This window comes from Tenrec ecaudatus, chromosome 1, assembly GCF_050624435.1.
Source record: "Tenrec ecaudatus isolate mTenEca1 chromosome 1, mTenEca1.hap1, whole genome shotgun sequence".
NCBI lineage: Eukaryota > Metazoa > Chordata > Mammalia > Afrosoricida > Tenrecidae > Tenrec > Tenrec ecaudatus.
In genome coordinates, this window is record NC_134530.1 from 163,623,115 (window position 1) to 163,637,023 (window position 13,909).

Consider the following 13,909-nt stretch of genomic DNA (forward strand, 5'->3'; position numbering starts at 1 on the left):
CTGGGCCACGTGGTTAATCGGCGCAAACTCTCTCGCTCTGGAATCATCATGAAATCCTGGTGTTCCAGGTCACTGGAGGAGGTGGAGGAGCTACTTGTCCACGGCCCCTCTCAGATGCCTGGCCTGCACGAGCTCCAGCACCTCCAGCTGGACTGCCCTCTTCTTGGAAGGCTGCCTGCACCAGGCCCTCAGCTGTCCCAGGAGGCCCTTGGAAGCGCTGTGGATTGTGAATTGCTTGCAGTCAGAGTCTGACCTGACCGACCTGTTCTTGTACCTGGATACATACCGGCCAGCTGAAAACCCTGCATTTGAGGATGTCATCCTGACGGGCTTACATCTTGAGTTCCTCCAAGTTCTGCCAGAGAAAGCCTCAGCCAGCCTCCACATCCTGAATTGAGAAACAGCAGCTCCCAGCTCACTGGCATCCTGCCCGGCCCGGGCCCCTATGTCCAGCCCCGAATCTACATTTTCTGTTGAAACCCAGTCTCCTCCGCTTGCTATTTGTAAGTTTTTATTGTGAATTGGGTGACATTTCCTATCTAGATCTGCTTTCTATCCAATAATCCATCCCCACTTGCTTCCTGCCCTGGATTGCAATCCCCGTGGTGCATCATCCCTGACCCCACTTCTGTCCTGCGTCCCCATTCCCATTCCTCTGTCTTGCTCAATCCTTCCTGTCTTCTGAACTTTGTCCTTTGGCAAAGGGTGTCCCTTTGATCTCGAATGGTCCAGTGCTCTGATTTATGATTGATTAGATTGTTTAGGGTTTTTGCATGTATTAGGATGCAAAACTGGGTGCTTTGAGTTAGAGGAAGGTTGTTATCAGCTTTTTGGAGTTTATTACAACAAAAAGTTTTTTCATTTATCTAGAATTCTTTCACTTTCTCCTTGGTTTTGTTATCTTTTGTTATTAAATGGCACATAGTCATTGTAGTAAATTTTAAAATGATAAAAGTAGCGCATTTCCAGTGACCACTGCAGGTTCATTATGCATTAATCAAAAGGCAGTATGAAGCAGAGGTACAATGTGTTGGGCCAGAGTCCTTGTGTTCAGATCCTGGCTCTGACTCATTTCCTAAGTCATATAACCTGGGCCAATTAGTCAACTTCTCTATGCCTCCATTTCTAACCTGTGGGAGAGTTAAGAGTTAAAAACATCTAAAGTCGGGAGGGTGGAGGGAAGGTGAGGGAGAAAGGGGGAACAGATTACAAGGCTCTACATATAACCTCCTCCCTGGGGGACAGACAGCAGAGAAGTGGGTGAAGGGAGATGTCAGATGGTGTAAGATATGACAAAATAGTAATTTATAAATTATCAAGGGTTCATGGGGGTGGGGGGAGCGGGGAGGGAGGGAAAAATGAGGAGCTGATACCAAGGGCTCAAGTAGAAAGCAAATGTTTTGAGAATGATGATGGCAACATATGTACAAACGTGCTTGACACAATGGATGGATGGATTGTGTGAAGAGTTGTACGAGCCCCCAATAAAATGATTTTAAAAACCCCAAAAACATCTAAAGTCTTTTCAGTGGTTCCAGCATATGGTAAGCCATTGATAAGTGTATTATTAATACGTATATGAAGGGGCTTCAAAATGTTCATGGAAAAATTCCATTACCTTTTAATAAAGTTTTTCCATTAATTTTCAAAGCTTTCCCATATAAAAAGAATCATAGTTTACTTCTTGGTCAAAATGTAACTGATAGAGAAGAGGGAAATATTCTCTCCTATTATTATTAATTTAGGTATCTTTTTGTTTCAAAATAGGCACATTTATTTATTTATTTTAAAAACATTTTATTAGGGGCTCATACAACTCTTACCACAATCCATACATGTATAAAGCACATCTGTACATTCTTTTCCCTAATCATTTTTTTCTCCTCTTTTCTTTTTTTACATTTTATTAGGGGCTCATACAACTCTTATCACAATCCATACATATACATACATAATTGTATAAAGCACATCTGCACATTCCCTGCCCCAATCATTCTCAAAGCATTTGCTCTCCACTTAAGCCCTTTGCATCAGGTCCTCTTTTTTTCCCCCTCCCTCCCTGCTCCCCCCCAAAATAGGTACATTTAAATGACACTTAATTCAAAAGCTGTCAAAGCATAGGGAGTGAAAAAGTAATTGTGTCTCCTATCCCTAGCTCCTAGCAACCCTAGTCCCATCCCTGATCATCCACTGTGACAGGGCTTTTGTGTGTACTTCCAGAGATGCTTTGTGTATTTGAAAATATACTTGTATTCTCCCAGCTCCCATGTAAAACCAAACCAAACACCAATGAGAGCATATCAGTGTTTATAACTTGCTTTGTTTCCCCATCTGCTCTACATTTGTTTCCATTGATACATAGTAGATATAATTGTAATGGTTGAAGTTTGTAGTCTTTAGTGGCTAACTCGCTGTGTTTTTTTCTAGAAAACATCCAAAAGCTACTTAGAGGAGTAGAAACCCTCAAAGCTAGACCGGCATTAAGACATCAGCTCGAAACTAACAAAAACTTCCTGCCATGGAGTCCTTCCTGACTCCTAGTATCCTGAGGGAAGCAGACACCCAAGTCTCTCTTCCTGGAGTGACTGAGGGATCCCACCTGCCCAGACGTAGCTTGCAGCCCAAAGCGGAACCACGACGCCTCAGACACCAGCCAGTCCGTACTTGGTTTTATAGATAAGACAACGAATCTCTAGAAAGGCAACGTGACTTGCCTAAAGTTTTACAGCTAATTTATGTGACAAGAGAATAAATGACTGAACCAACTTAAGGAAGCACCGGCGAGTTTCAATGACGTATACCAAACCCAAACCAAACTCACTGCCATCAAGTCAAGGCTGACTCAGAGGGACCTCCGATGGGTTTCCCAGACTGTAATTGTTGACAGAGCAGCAAGCCTGGTCTTTCTCCCTCAGAGCTCCAGGTGGTTTACAAACTGTGGACCAGCCCAGCCCAGTGGGTAACCACTACCCAACCAGGCTCCTTCCACGAGTGCATGCTGTTTAAATGTTAAATTACAAACGTAAAAGTAAATACATGAAGTGATCATTGTACAGTGTTTTACTGTTAAAAAAACTGATTTATGTCCATTACTTCACCTAATCCTCTCAAATCTAAGAGGTAGTCCTTGTCTCCATTTTTACAGACATTACAGCCATCAGAGTTTCAATTTTTGTTTGCTTTTTGTTTACAAAGCAGATGTTTAAAAATTATCGACATTGATCTTTCTTTTTAAAAATTTTTATCTTTCTAGCTGTGTAAAACAATTTTTAAAATATATATTTATCAGTGTTTTACTGTTTTAAGTGAAAATTTCCATAGCAAATTAAGAGTCCCCATCAGCAATCCAAGGGCAAATTGTTCTGTGACCATGGTGATAGGCCAGCCTCCCTCCCATTTGTTTTTGAGCCCTCCTGTCCCCTTTCATCCACTCAGTCTCTCTGTCACTCACCTTTGCTTTGGTGTCACTGTTGACTGTCTCCTCTAATTACTTGTTTAAAGGAGCACATCCCTCATGGCTCCTGCCGTTTATTTTACAGGCCAAATCTAATATTTGGCTAAAAGGTGACCTTCTGGGGTGACTTCAGTCCCAGATTAAACGGTTTCTCTCCTTTCTAACTGTCCAGTTAGTCTGGCTTTTTCACGAATTTGCATTTTGTTCTACATTTTGTTCCCTCCTATTGTGTCCCTGGCCGCAACAGTGGATGATGGTAGCAGGCACTTTCTTCTAGTTTTCCTGGTTCCGCTGGGACACGAGTTCTGTGGTATTCCTCACTTCTCCTTCCAGGCTTGGGCTCCCTTCCTTCTCCTTTGCTCCAGAAGGGAGGGAAGAGACCAGTCTTCGTCCCTGAGAGCCGTTTTAAGTACTCCGGCGAAACAGAAAACAATATTGGGCTGAAGATAGTAAGAATGGGCTCACATGCGATTGGTGTGCACTGTGCTCCCCAGAGATGGGGATACTTGTAGTTGGTGGTGGTGGTGGGTACTGTATGACAGATCCACAGGCACCGTAAGTGCAACTAAATGGGCTCAGTCCTGCACCCACCTCACAGTTGTTGTTTGAGCCCATTGCTATGTCAATCAGCCCATCTCCCTAATCTCTTTTCCCTTTTCTTTTTTGACTGAGGTCAAATTGTATTAAACTTGAATTTTTTAAAGGTAGTCTTTGAATATAACAATTTTTATCTTATAATGAACCTCCTAGTGCAGGTATCTCTTCATCCTCAACAGAGCTTTTGAAAAGAAAAAGAAAGCCGCCAAATTACGATTCAATGTTTTTGTTTGTTTTTCCCCTGTCTAATTCACCCAGCACGATGCCTTTCTTTAGGAACTGGTCCCTCCCTGATAAATGTCCAAAGCAAGGGAGAGAGATGACATCTTGCCATCCACACTTTTAAGAAGCATTCTGGAGTTATAAGTGAGAAGAAAAGAAAAATCAAAACACTTCAGTGGCATGGGTCTGCCCCAGATGTATAAAAGATGGCTTCATCTTTAAGCACAACATTGAGAATCTACTACCTGGGGCCCTGGTGGTGTAGTAGTTATACCTTGGGCTTCCTTCAGTTAATACTCAACATCAGGGGTGGGAAACCACCAGGCTCTCCAGGCGAGAAAGACCTGGCTTTCTACTCCATCAACAGTTAGTCTCTGAAACTCACAGGGGCAGTTCTACCCTGTCCTACAGTGCCACGCACTGAGAGTCGGTGTGGCCTGAAGGCAGTGAGCTATGCGGTCCCTGGAGGGCACCATGCTTGGCAAAGGCAGCAAGAAGGGGGAAAACTCTCAAGAAGATAGGCTGAACACAGTGGCTGCCAGAATGGGCTCAACCACAGCAAGGTTGGGTGCTGAAGTGGGCTGCTTTTCATTTTATGCCAACTGGAGGGTACTTAATCACGTATCCTAAGCAAGGAACCCTGGTGACCAGAGAGGTTAAGCCATCGGCTACTAGCAGCAAGCTCCTCAGGAGGAAGACCTACTGATCTGTCCCGTAAAGACCAGGTTGGACATCCCTGTGGGCAGTTACATTCTTGTCGCATGTATAAGGTGACTAGACGTACCGCTGCCATGTGGCTATTTCACCAGGATGTGAGTTTTATCAATGGTGTCCCGCTTTACCAATGTTAAACTCTGGTCACTTTATGCATGTAGTCACTGAGTGGAAGCCCATTTCACGACACCTAACAACAGCGCAAGCAAAGCACTGCGCTCAAGTTGTCACGATTCCAAAGATCTGCACAAGTGAATCCAGGCGCTTGTTTTGCAACATCTGCTTGATCACGGAGGAGCTTGTGGGACATCCAAGAATTCTTAGTTCTAGGCTGGACATCATGAGTAGAGCGCTCTGGTCCTGGGGCTGTTGAATCGGGGTGCTCTCCCTCCTCTGTGCACCCGACCGTGGCTCGGCTTCGGGTCTGTCGCGAGGCCAGCTGGGGGACAGCGGCAGCGGCGAGCATGCGAGCCTCGGGGCGCACACCTGGCCTGCGTGCAGCCGGAGGCCCGAGGGCGGCCCCACGCACGCGCGTCGGCGCGCACGCGCACGCGCACGCGCAGCTGCTCGACTTCCGGATGGGCGGCTGCTCGCTGCCGGAGCGGCGCCCCGCCCCGCCCCGCCCCGCCCCTCCGGAGCGCGCGCGAGATGTAATTGGGCGATTCGGTCATCCCTCTCCCCCGGCTCTCCTCAATCCAATTGGCAGCTGCCGGGGAAAAGGCCGTGCTCCGTCGGCCGCTCGCTCCTTCGAGACGGAGCGCCACGGCGGAAGCCGCTATTGGCAGACGGCTGGGACGGAGACTGCTCACTTCCGGCGCGGGCCGCCACTATTCCTCCCCCTCCTCGCCGTCGCCCGCCGCCTGCTCGCCCACCGCGCGTCCACCATGGCCGCCCCTGTGTGGTGTAGGGAGAAGCCGGGCCTGCGTACCCTCCTGTAGCGCTCACTGCCCCCCTCGCACCCCTAGGGGTCGGCTCCCAGGGAGCCTCGCTCCCAGCCCTCGAGGCACCAGCCAGGAAGCTTGCGGGGCAGGGCTCATCTCTGCCCCACCCCACCCCCCTCTCCCTCTTGAGGCAGAAACTTAAGGTTTTCCCTCCTCCTCTCAGGATCAGAATCCAGGAAGGGCGCTCCTTCCAGTTCTGCAAGCCTCTGCTACGCCTCCCCGAGGGGGCAAAAGGCCCTTAACCCCCACGCCCCCAATATTTAGCAGCAAGAACACGGCCCCTCCAGAGACAGGGTCTACAGGGCCGTGCCTCTTGACCCCCAGCAAGCCTTTTGGAGAGGAAGGAGTGGCAGCGTGGACAGGGGCCCTTTGCCTCCCATCCCCCACCTGTTACTCGAGTCCCCTGCCTCTGGCAGTTCCTATTCCCAGTTGCCCTATTCCCAGCACTTCCTTCCCGTTACCCCCTCCCTGACCTTTCCCGGTCTCCCGGCTGCAGCCATGGAGTTACCGAAGGGGAAAGGGGCAGCTGCAGCAGCTGCTTCAGGAGCAGCGGGAGGTGGAGGAGGCTCGGGAGCAGGAGCCCCAGGAGGGGGGAGGCTGCTACTTTCAACCAGTTTGGATGCCAAGGATGAGTTAGAGGAGGTAGGTGTGGGGGTGGGAAAGGGAGTTAAGGAGTTGGGTTGAGGAGGGATACTGGAGCGGATCCTGGGCGGGGTGGGTGGGAGGGCGGGCAGGCAGGAGGAGGCCCTTAAGTTTTTCCTAAGAGGACACAAACACTGCTCCAGACTTCCTGCCCCTGAAGGAGGAAATGTGGGCCAACTTCCTCCACAGGTTGCCATAGTTGCAGCAGCCACCAGTACTAAAATGGGTTGGGGGAGTTGGTGAGGAAGGGACACGGCATCTTCGTTGAGCAAATTTATTTTTGACACCCCTATCGCCATGAGACCACAGCTATTCTTAATGTCAAGACTGTTTGAGACTTAGGTCATGCATGTACTGAGTGAAGAATGCGTGTCTGGGATGGGGTAGAAGGCCGTGTCTGTGGCTGGGGTCTGGTGGGAGCTTGCCCCAGACCTTGTTTCTGGGTGCCAGGTGGATGGTATCAGTGATTGCGAGGGTTGTCCACTGGGCATTTCGAATGAGTGGAGACTCCCTTGAAAGTGGGTAGTATTTAGTTAGGCAGCACCAACCACTGTAGTGTGTTGGAGGGAAGGGTGGGACCTAGGGGACACTCTGCTTCTGAACCAGATGGCTCATACCCAAGGAGACCTCACAGGTCCCGAGGAAGGGTGGGATGAGGCAGCTATAATGGGGCTTGAACCGGGACTTTGGAGGACCTGATCATTGACCCTGCTCTGTCCAGCCTTCACTTGTTTGTGCCTCTTGCCCCTGTCCTGGCAACCCGGAATTGACCTTGTGTTCCTTCCCTAGTCTACATGAGGAAGCAGTCTTAGGAGTATGAGACCCAGAACCAGCATGGGAGTGCCCAGATACCTACAACTCTTGGTTCCCTAGGAATAGAACAAATGAGTGAGTGAGTAAATAGGCCCTGACACTCACCTCTCACTCTGCCCCTGCCCGTTATCACATGTTAAGGGTGTTGGTGGGCAAATAGGTGAGATTCCTATTTGAGATGTGAGAAACGTGGAGTCGGATACATGATGGTGGACCATCTGTACAAGATGGGCTTTGGGCAGGACTGGACTGTTGATCAGCAACTGTCTGTTCACAGACTGGCTTCCCACCCTGCGTTCTCCCCATACGTTTGTGGACATGATAAATTTGGTTCTTGCTGTTGTCTTCTATCAGCTAAGGTAGATATAATTAGGAACAAACGCCAGGCATTGCCAAAACAGGCGGAAATGACTTCAGAATCGCCTGACAACTTGAACACCGGCTTTTTAAGACATGACCACTGCCATCATGAAAGTGTTTACTGGTCCTGTCTCATGGGTCGCACTTGCGTCCAGGGCAGCGGGCGTGAAAACCAAACTCATTGCCATCCAGTTGATTCGATTTCTATTGGGCTGCTAAATGCAGGGGCAGCAATTTGAAGCCACCATACTTTTTACTCCTATAAAGAGTTAAAGTATTGAAAACCCGCCGGGCCAGTTCTACCTGCCCAGTAGGGTCTCTGTGAGTCTGTGTGGTGTAGCATTCTAGAATTCTAGACAGTCAATAGTTGACAGTTGGCAAGGTGGGAAAAAAGCCCTGATAGATGGATGCAAATCTGTTTCTTCCCCACCTCGATCCCTAACGGGGTCCCGCTGCCTCTGCTCTACTGTGCCCCATCAGGGTAGACGCTCTCCTGTGGTGTGTTAGTAAACGAAGGCATAGGACAGGAGGGGCCCGCAAAAGAAAGGAAACAGTTATTTTCTTGGTTTTTTTAAAAAACTGTCTTGAATGTGAACTTTCAACTCTTTTCAGGGAGAGAGGAACTTTTTTTCTTCATCTTTTTCAGGATGTAGATTTTCCTAGTATATCTTAACCCATCTCCTTTCCATCTTTGCCCTTTGTCCTTTGCCTCTGAGTTTTCCAGGAAGCCCTGCTTACACACACACCCCACCCCACCCCTGCATGTGGTTGTTATCCCCACTAGATCTGGAGGTCTCTAGTGGGGCAAGCATGGCTGGCTGCTTCCTCTGGGTGTCCCTGCAGACCTCTGCACATTCAAGTCAGCAGAACCTAGTGCCGGCTGACCAGCCGCAGCTCCTTGCTTGGTCTGTCCTATCATAGACCTGCCTGTTACCCAGCAGCGCAGGGCTAGTCTCCGGACCTCTTAACCAACCGTGTGCACAATCAGATAGGGGTGGGGAGACCCACGGTGTGCCTTCTGGAGCTCATCCTCAAAAGACTAAGTACACACACCCAAAAACCAGTTGTCATCAAGTCACTTCCAACACCCAGCAGCCCGTGGGTGTCAGGGTGGGACAGTGCTCCATAGGTATCTGGTGGCTGGTGCTTGGGGACGTAGCTCCATCAGGCCTCCCAAGGTGCCTTCTAGGTGCACTCGAACCGCCAGCCTTTTCGTGAGCAGTCGCATGAGTTAGCCACAGGTCACAACAACAACAAGAGTTATAACGGGGAGCCAAGGCACCGGGTGATTCAGAAAGGCCCCACTGGTGAAGCGTCACGGGCAGGGACTGTGGCTTCTACCCCAGGAAGCCTGTGTTGTGTCCTTCTCCTTGGCCCTGTCCCTCTCTTTGAAGGTATGAGCCCTACTGCCTACCCCCATCCTCATTTGGGGAGGGAATGAGTCAAAAATAGTGCTGGAAGTCTGGCTAGATCAGAATGTACACTGGTACAGATAGGAACTGGAAACACAGGGAATCCAGGACAGATGATCCCCTTCAGGACCAGTGGTGTGAGTGGCGATACTGAGAGAGTGGAGGGAGGGTTGGAAAGGGGGAACCGATTACAAGGATCTACATGTGACCTCCTCCCTGGGGTTACGGACAAAAGAAAAGTGGGTGAAGGGAGACGTCAGACAGGGCAAGATAGGACAAAGTAATAATTTATAAATTATCAAGGGCTCATGAGGGAGGGGAGAGGAGAAAAATGACCTGATGGCCAGGGGCTTAAGTGGAGAGCAAATGTTTTGAGAATGATGAGGGCAAAGAATGTACAGATGTGCTTTACACAATTGATATATGTATGGATTGTGATAAGAGTTGTATGAGTCCCTAATAAAACGATTTAAAAAACAAAACAAATTTTAAAAAGTAGTGCTGGAGAATGGAGGAGCTTGAACATGGAGTTCCTGCTCTCCCGAGCCTCTGTGGCTCCTTATTTGCCTGAGAGACCACCGGTCCACTTTCTGGTGAAGGTGGGAACTGTGGCCCAAAGAAGTCAGAACTTCTGAGGCCATAGACGGTCTCCGGATTGTGTCTGATGAGACGCAGTGCTGACTCGGTGGAGTGGGTTTTGTTTCACGGGTTATTTGGGGTTGGTTTGTTTGATACCTGTGACAGGTATGGCCCTGGTAGCACAGTGGTTAAGCATCGGATTGCTAGCTGAAAGGTCAGTCGCTTGAACCCAGTGCCCGCTCCTTGGGAGAAAGATGCGACAGTCTGTTGCCATGAAGATTTACAGCCTTGGAAACCCCATGAGTTACTTCTCCTCGGTCCTGCAGGGTCACGATGAGTCACAATCGGCTCGATGGCAGTGGGTATGCTTTTTAAATAGGTTTTCCCCAAGGGGTGGTTCCTATCCTATCCTATCCTATCAATCTTCCTTTTGCACCTGAGTGAAATGTTCAGTAGTAGACCTCTTGGCCCCCACCGTGTTCAGTGACTTCACTAATGCAGGTCCTTGGAAATTGTCTTGATTGGATCCTATCTATCTTTTCTGGACAGGCTGGTATTTAGTCCTTGGAGGCCACTTCTCATAAGGAAGCAGTGTTTAAGATAGACTTTTATCAAACTGGATATTCACTTGTTTGTGGGAGTGGGGAAACCAAGAGGGGGGAGAGAGGTCCTTTTAATTAGTCTCCAGCTTCAGATAGATACTGGCCAACTGGATGGCCTTCCACACCCCAGCCCCACCCCCATGCCCTCTGCTGCTGCTGTCATGGAAACATGGTCAGGTAGGCATCAGTGTTAGAAAAATTAGCCCATGAGCACCTAGAGATGGTAAATATTTACTCTGCTCTCTGGCCCTGCTGTGGAGGGCTTCCACTGAACAGAGCATTCCTGCAGCAGTTGTGACGACTGTGCATATGATTTAGGAAGGATCTCTGGAGACTGAAGGAAGGGGGCTCTTCCGGCTACTTGATTGTAAGGCCGCTGGCTTCCTGTGCCCCTCTTTGAGGTGATGCGGACTTCCATGATTTGTAATTGGTTCTTCCCTTTCAGTTTGGAAGAGTATCGTCCTCTATACTTGTGTTGCCTGGACTGGACTGGCCCTCACATATCTTTCCTCATTGCTTCCTTCTATCCATCCATTCCAAATTCAGGACTCTTCCCCTTTTCTCTGTCCTTAGCTGGGCCTCCCTGCTTCTCTGGACTGGGCAGTGGCCCATAAAATTGACTCAGGCCTCTTGAGCATAGCTCAGACTCTCAGGGAGGAGCCTTGAGAAGCCCGGTTTCAGCCCAAGGCCAGCGTGTTAGATTTGGCCAGCACGCAGGGCTGTGTTTCTAGCTTTGCAGAGAGCCTGAGCACAGGGCTCATCAATGGAGCCTTCTCCCCTCTCCCCTACCTGTTCCCCTCACTCCTCTTAGAAGGCAAAGTTTACAGCGGATGAGTGGGGGAAGGGGCTTTTCAGCCAGGTCAAGGTCTTACTTAGCCACCTTCTCCAGGAGGGAAGGTTTGTTTTTGGCAATCTGCAAGTGTCAGAAGCCATGAACAAAAGCGGCCCTAATCGATTTCTTTGTGCAATTTGAAGTTTCCCGGGTGGAACTGATTTTAATTCACTGGAGACTGTGTGCTTGGTGCTTTTCATATGTTATCTTGTTTAATCCTCAAAGCAACCATGTGATGTAAGTATCATCTCTCTTTTCCCATAAGGGAACCCAAGTTTAGAGAGGCGATGTCACTCACCCACTATTAGCCTAAGTAGCGCATGGTAAGGGGTCCTTCTGGACCGAACTTCCCATCATACGGTTTGCTCATTAGCTAGCTGCTAGCTGCTCTTCGACCTCTCCTTGATTCAGCAGGGCCGCCAACCTTGGAGTTGGAAACAAGAGCAAAAGTGCCAGGGTGTTGGGCTAGTGCCTGTGCACTGTTGGCGCCCACCCTGAAACAGCTTTATCTCTTAGGGTAACAGGAGCCTCCCCAGAGCTTCCAGCAAGAAGAGTGTGGACCTAGCAGCCAGAGTATTGGTCAATATCCCGGGAGGGGGAGGGGTAGGATTTAAAGAGTGAACATCCACCCTGGGCTTTTTCTTCTCACCCAGTGCTATCTGGGAGCCAAGTGAGGTCATGGTAGGCCTCGGAGCCTGGGGGAGAGGTGGGTTGGGAGCGCCACACTCCAGTTTTCATGTGATCTCACCGTCTTTTCACAAGTATGTGGGTGCTGCTGATTAAGGCCCAGCACGTTGCTCTGACCTAATTTGGGAGACAGTCAGACTTGATGCTTAGTGATGAAGCTGTAATATCTTCACGTGGATTTCCCCTTACATCCTGCTGAAGGTTTGTGGCTCCCCCTGCCCGCTGCCATCCTGTGGTCTTAGGCAGCCTCAGGATAGTGGCACGGGTGTTCGACCCTTCTCCCGAGGTTCCTCTCGCCTCCCTGCACCCCCTCACCTCGCCTCAGCCATCAGCCCCACTTTCACTGCAGTAGATGCTTCTGACCGAGATGGAGATGTTCGGGGATAACCTCTAGTGTCAGGTGGAAATAAACCCCAGAAACGCCCCTCCCTTTGGTCCCGCCTGCCCCTGCCGCTGGTTAGCCTATGTGTTCGCCTGCAGGGAGTGACTGCCCTGCGACCATTTTTCAGGCAATCCTCCAGATCAGGATCGGCAAACTTTTGAGACAAAAGCCCAGCGTGCCTCTCATACCAATTTAAAAACAACGTCGGAGCCATACATATGTTTGGAAGGATGAAATCACACATGATCTGAGCAGTATCCTTTAAAAATTGTGCACTTTTCCTTCAGAGCCTTGTGTGCATACCGAGAACGGCATATGGCTTGCAAGCCACAGTTTTCCGTCCCCTGGTCTGGATGAAGTTTTAAAGGACTCAGTAGTTCACGTGGAGAGTTAATGTGTGATATGTGTGCAATATTTAGTATCAGACGCTTCTTAGGAACAAAGGCCCAGTGACTAAAGTGTGGAGCCATGTCAGGGAGGTCTTTGAAACTAAAATGGCCCTTGAATAGGGCTTCATGCCACCATCCATCCTACTGTAACTGGAGACCCTAGTGGTTTTTGAGGATTGTATACTTTTTTTTTGGGGGGAGGCTAGTATAATCCCCATGTTAATGTTACCTTGGTTCAGCGCTCTTCAGTGCACGACAATCTTATATCCTGCCCTAGGCCCTCTGAGACAAGCCATCTCTAAGCATTTCCTGTACATGCCTGTGAGAGACAGACAAAAAACATGGCTACAATACCATTATTGTGCCTAAAATTATGAACAAGTCCTTAATAGAACCAAATGCTTGGTGTTAAATGTCTTTTGATTATTATCTCATAAATTGTTTTTATAATGGATTTATTCAAATTATTCATCAAAGAGGGTCCACATATTCACCTACTGATGTGTTGCTTTATTTACAACTATATTTCAAAATAATATCAAACTTTTATAAAATCATCATAATGCAAGAATTCTTATAGATCCTAAGTATAGAAGCTTTATATTATCCCAATCCACCCTTTATCTCCAGATGCTTTGCCATTGTCTCTGTCTACCCGATTGTTTTACTCCTGTCTTTTTAGATGGAAACGTGTAATGATGTTAAATAGCATATTTTACTATCTAATTTATAACATACATTTGCAGAGGTCTGGTGGTGCTGTCAGGAAAGCATTAGACAGCTACTAGGAACGTGGGCAGTTCAAACCCACCAGCTACTCTGAATAAAACGAGGCTGTCGGCTCCCATAAAGACAGACAGCCTTGGAAACCACACATGGGGTTGCTCTGAGTCAGAATTGACTCTTCAGTCGGAAGGTTTGGGGTTATTCCGATTTTGTCAGATGCCTTAGTCGTGTCCAGCAGGACTGCAGTCCAGGCTCACACCCTGCATTGAGTTGTCGGGTTCTCTGGACTCTCAGTCTGATTTTTTCTCACAACCCTAGCATTTCCCACCCCTTGTATGAGCCCTTGGTTGCAGCCACTGTGTCAGCCCATCTTGTTGAAGGTCCTCTTTTCCCTGACTCTCTAAGCATGAAGGTCTTCGCTAGACACTGCTCCCTCATGACATCATGTCCAAGGTGCCTGAGATGAAGTCTCGCCATCTTCCCTTCGAAGTGGGCGAAACAGCTCTGGTTAGGAGGAAGGGGCAGGGCCAGGCCATGTTTGGTTCATACAGAGCGTC

At 48.8% G+C, this 13,909-nt stretch overlaps 1 protein-coding gene across 1 annotated transcript in view; it reads left to right on the forward strand.

Annotated features, from left to right (window-relative positions):
• The first annotated feature begins 5,699 nt into the window (after positions 1-5,699).
• INTS3 (integrator complex subunit 3) overlaps positions 5,700-13,909 on the forward strand; it is a 38,084-nt gene continuing 29,874 nt past the window's right edge. Inside the window, exon 1 of the mRNA XM_075562381.1 lies at positions 5,700-6,570. Within this exon, the coding sequence (XP_075418496.1) occupies positions 6,427-6,570 (144 nt within the window). The 5' untranslated portion in view covers positions 5,700-6,426. The remainder of the gene's footprint in view (positions 6,571-13,909) is intronic.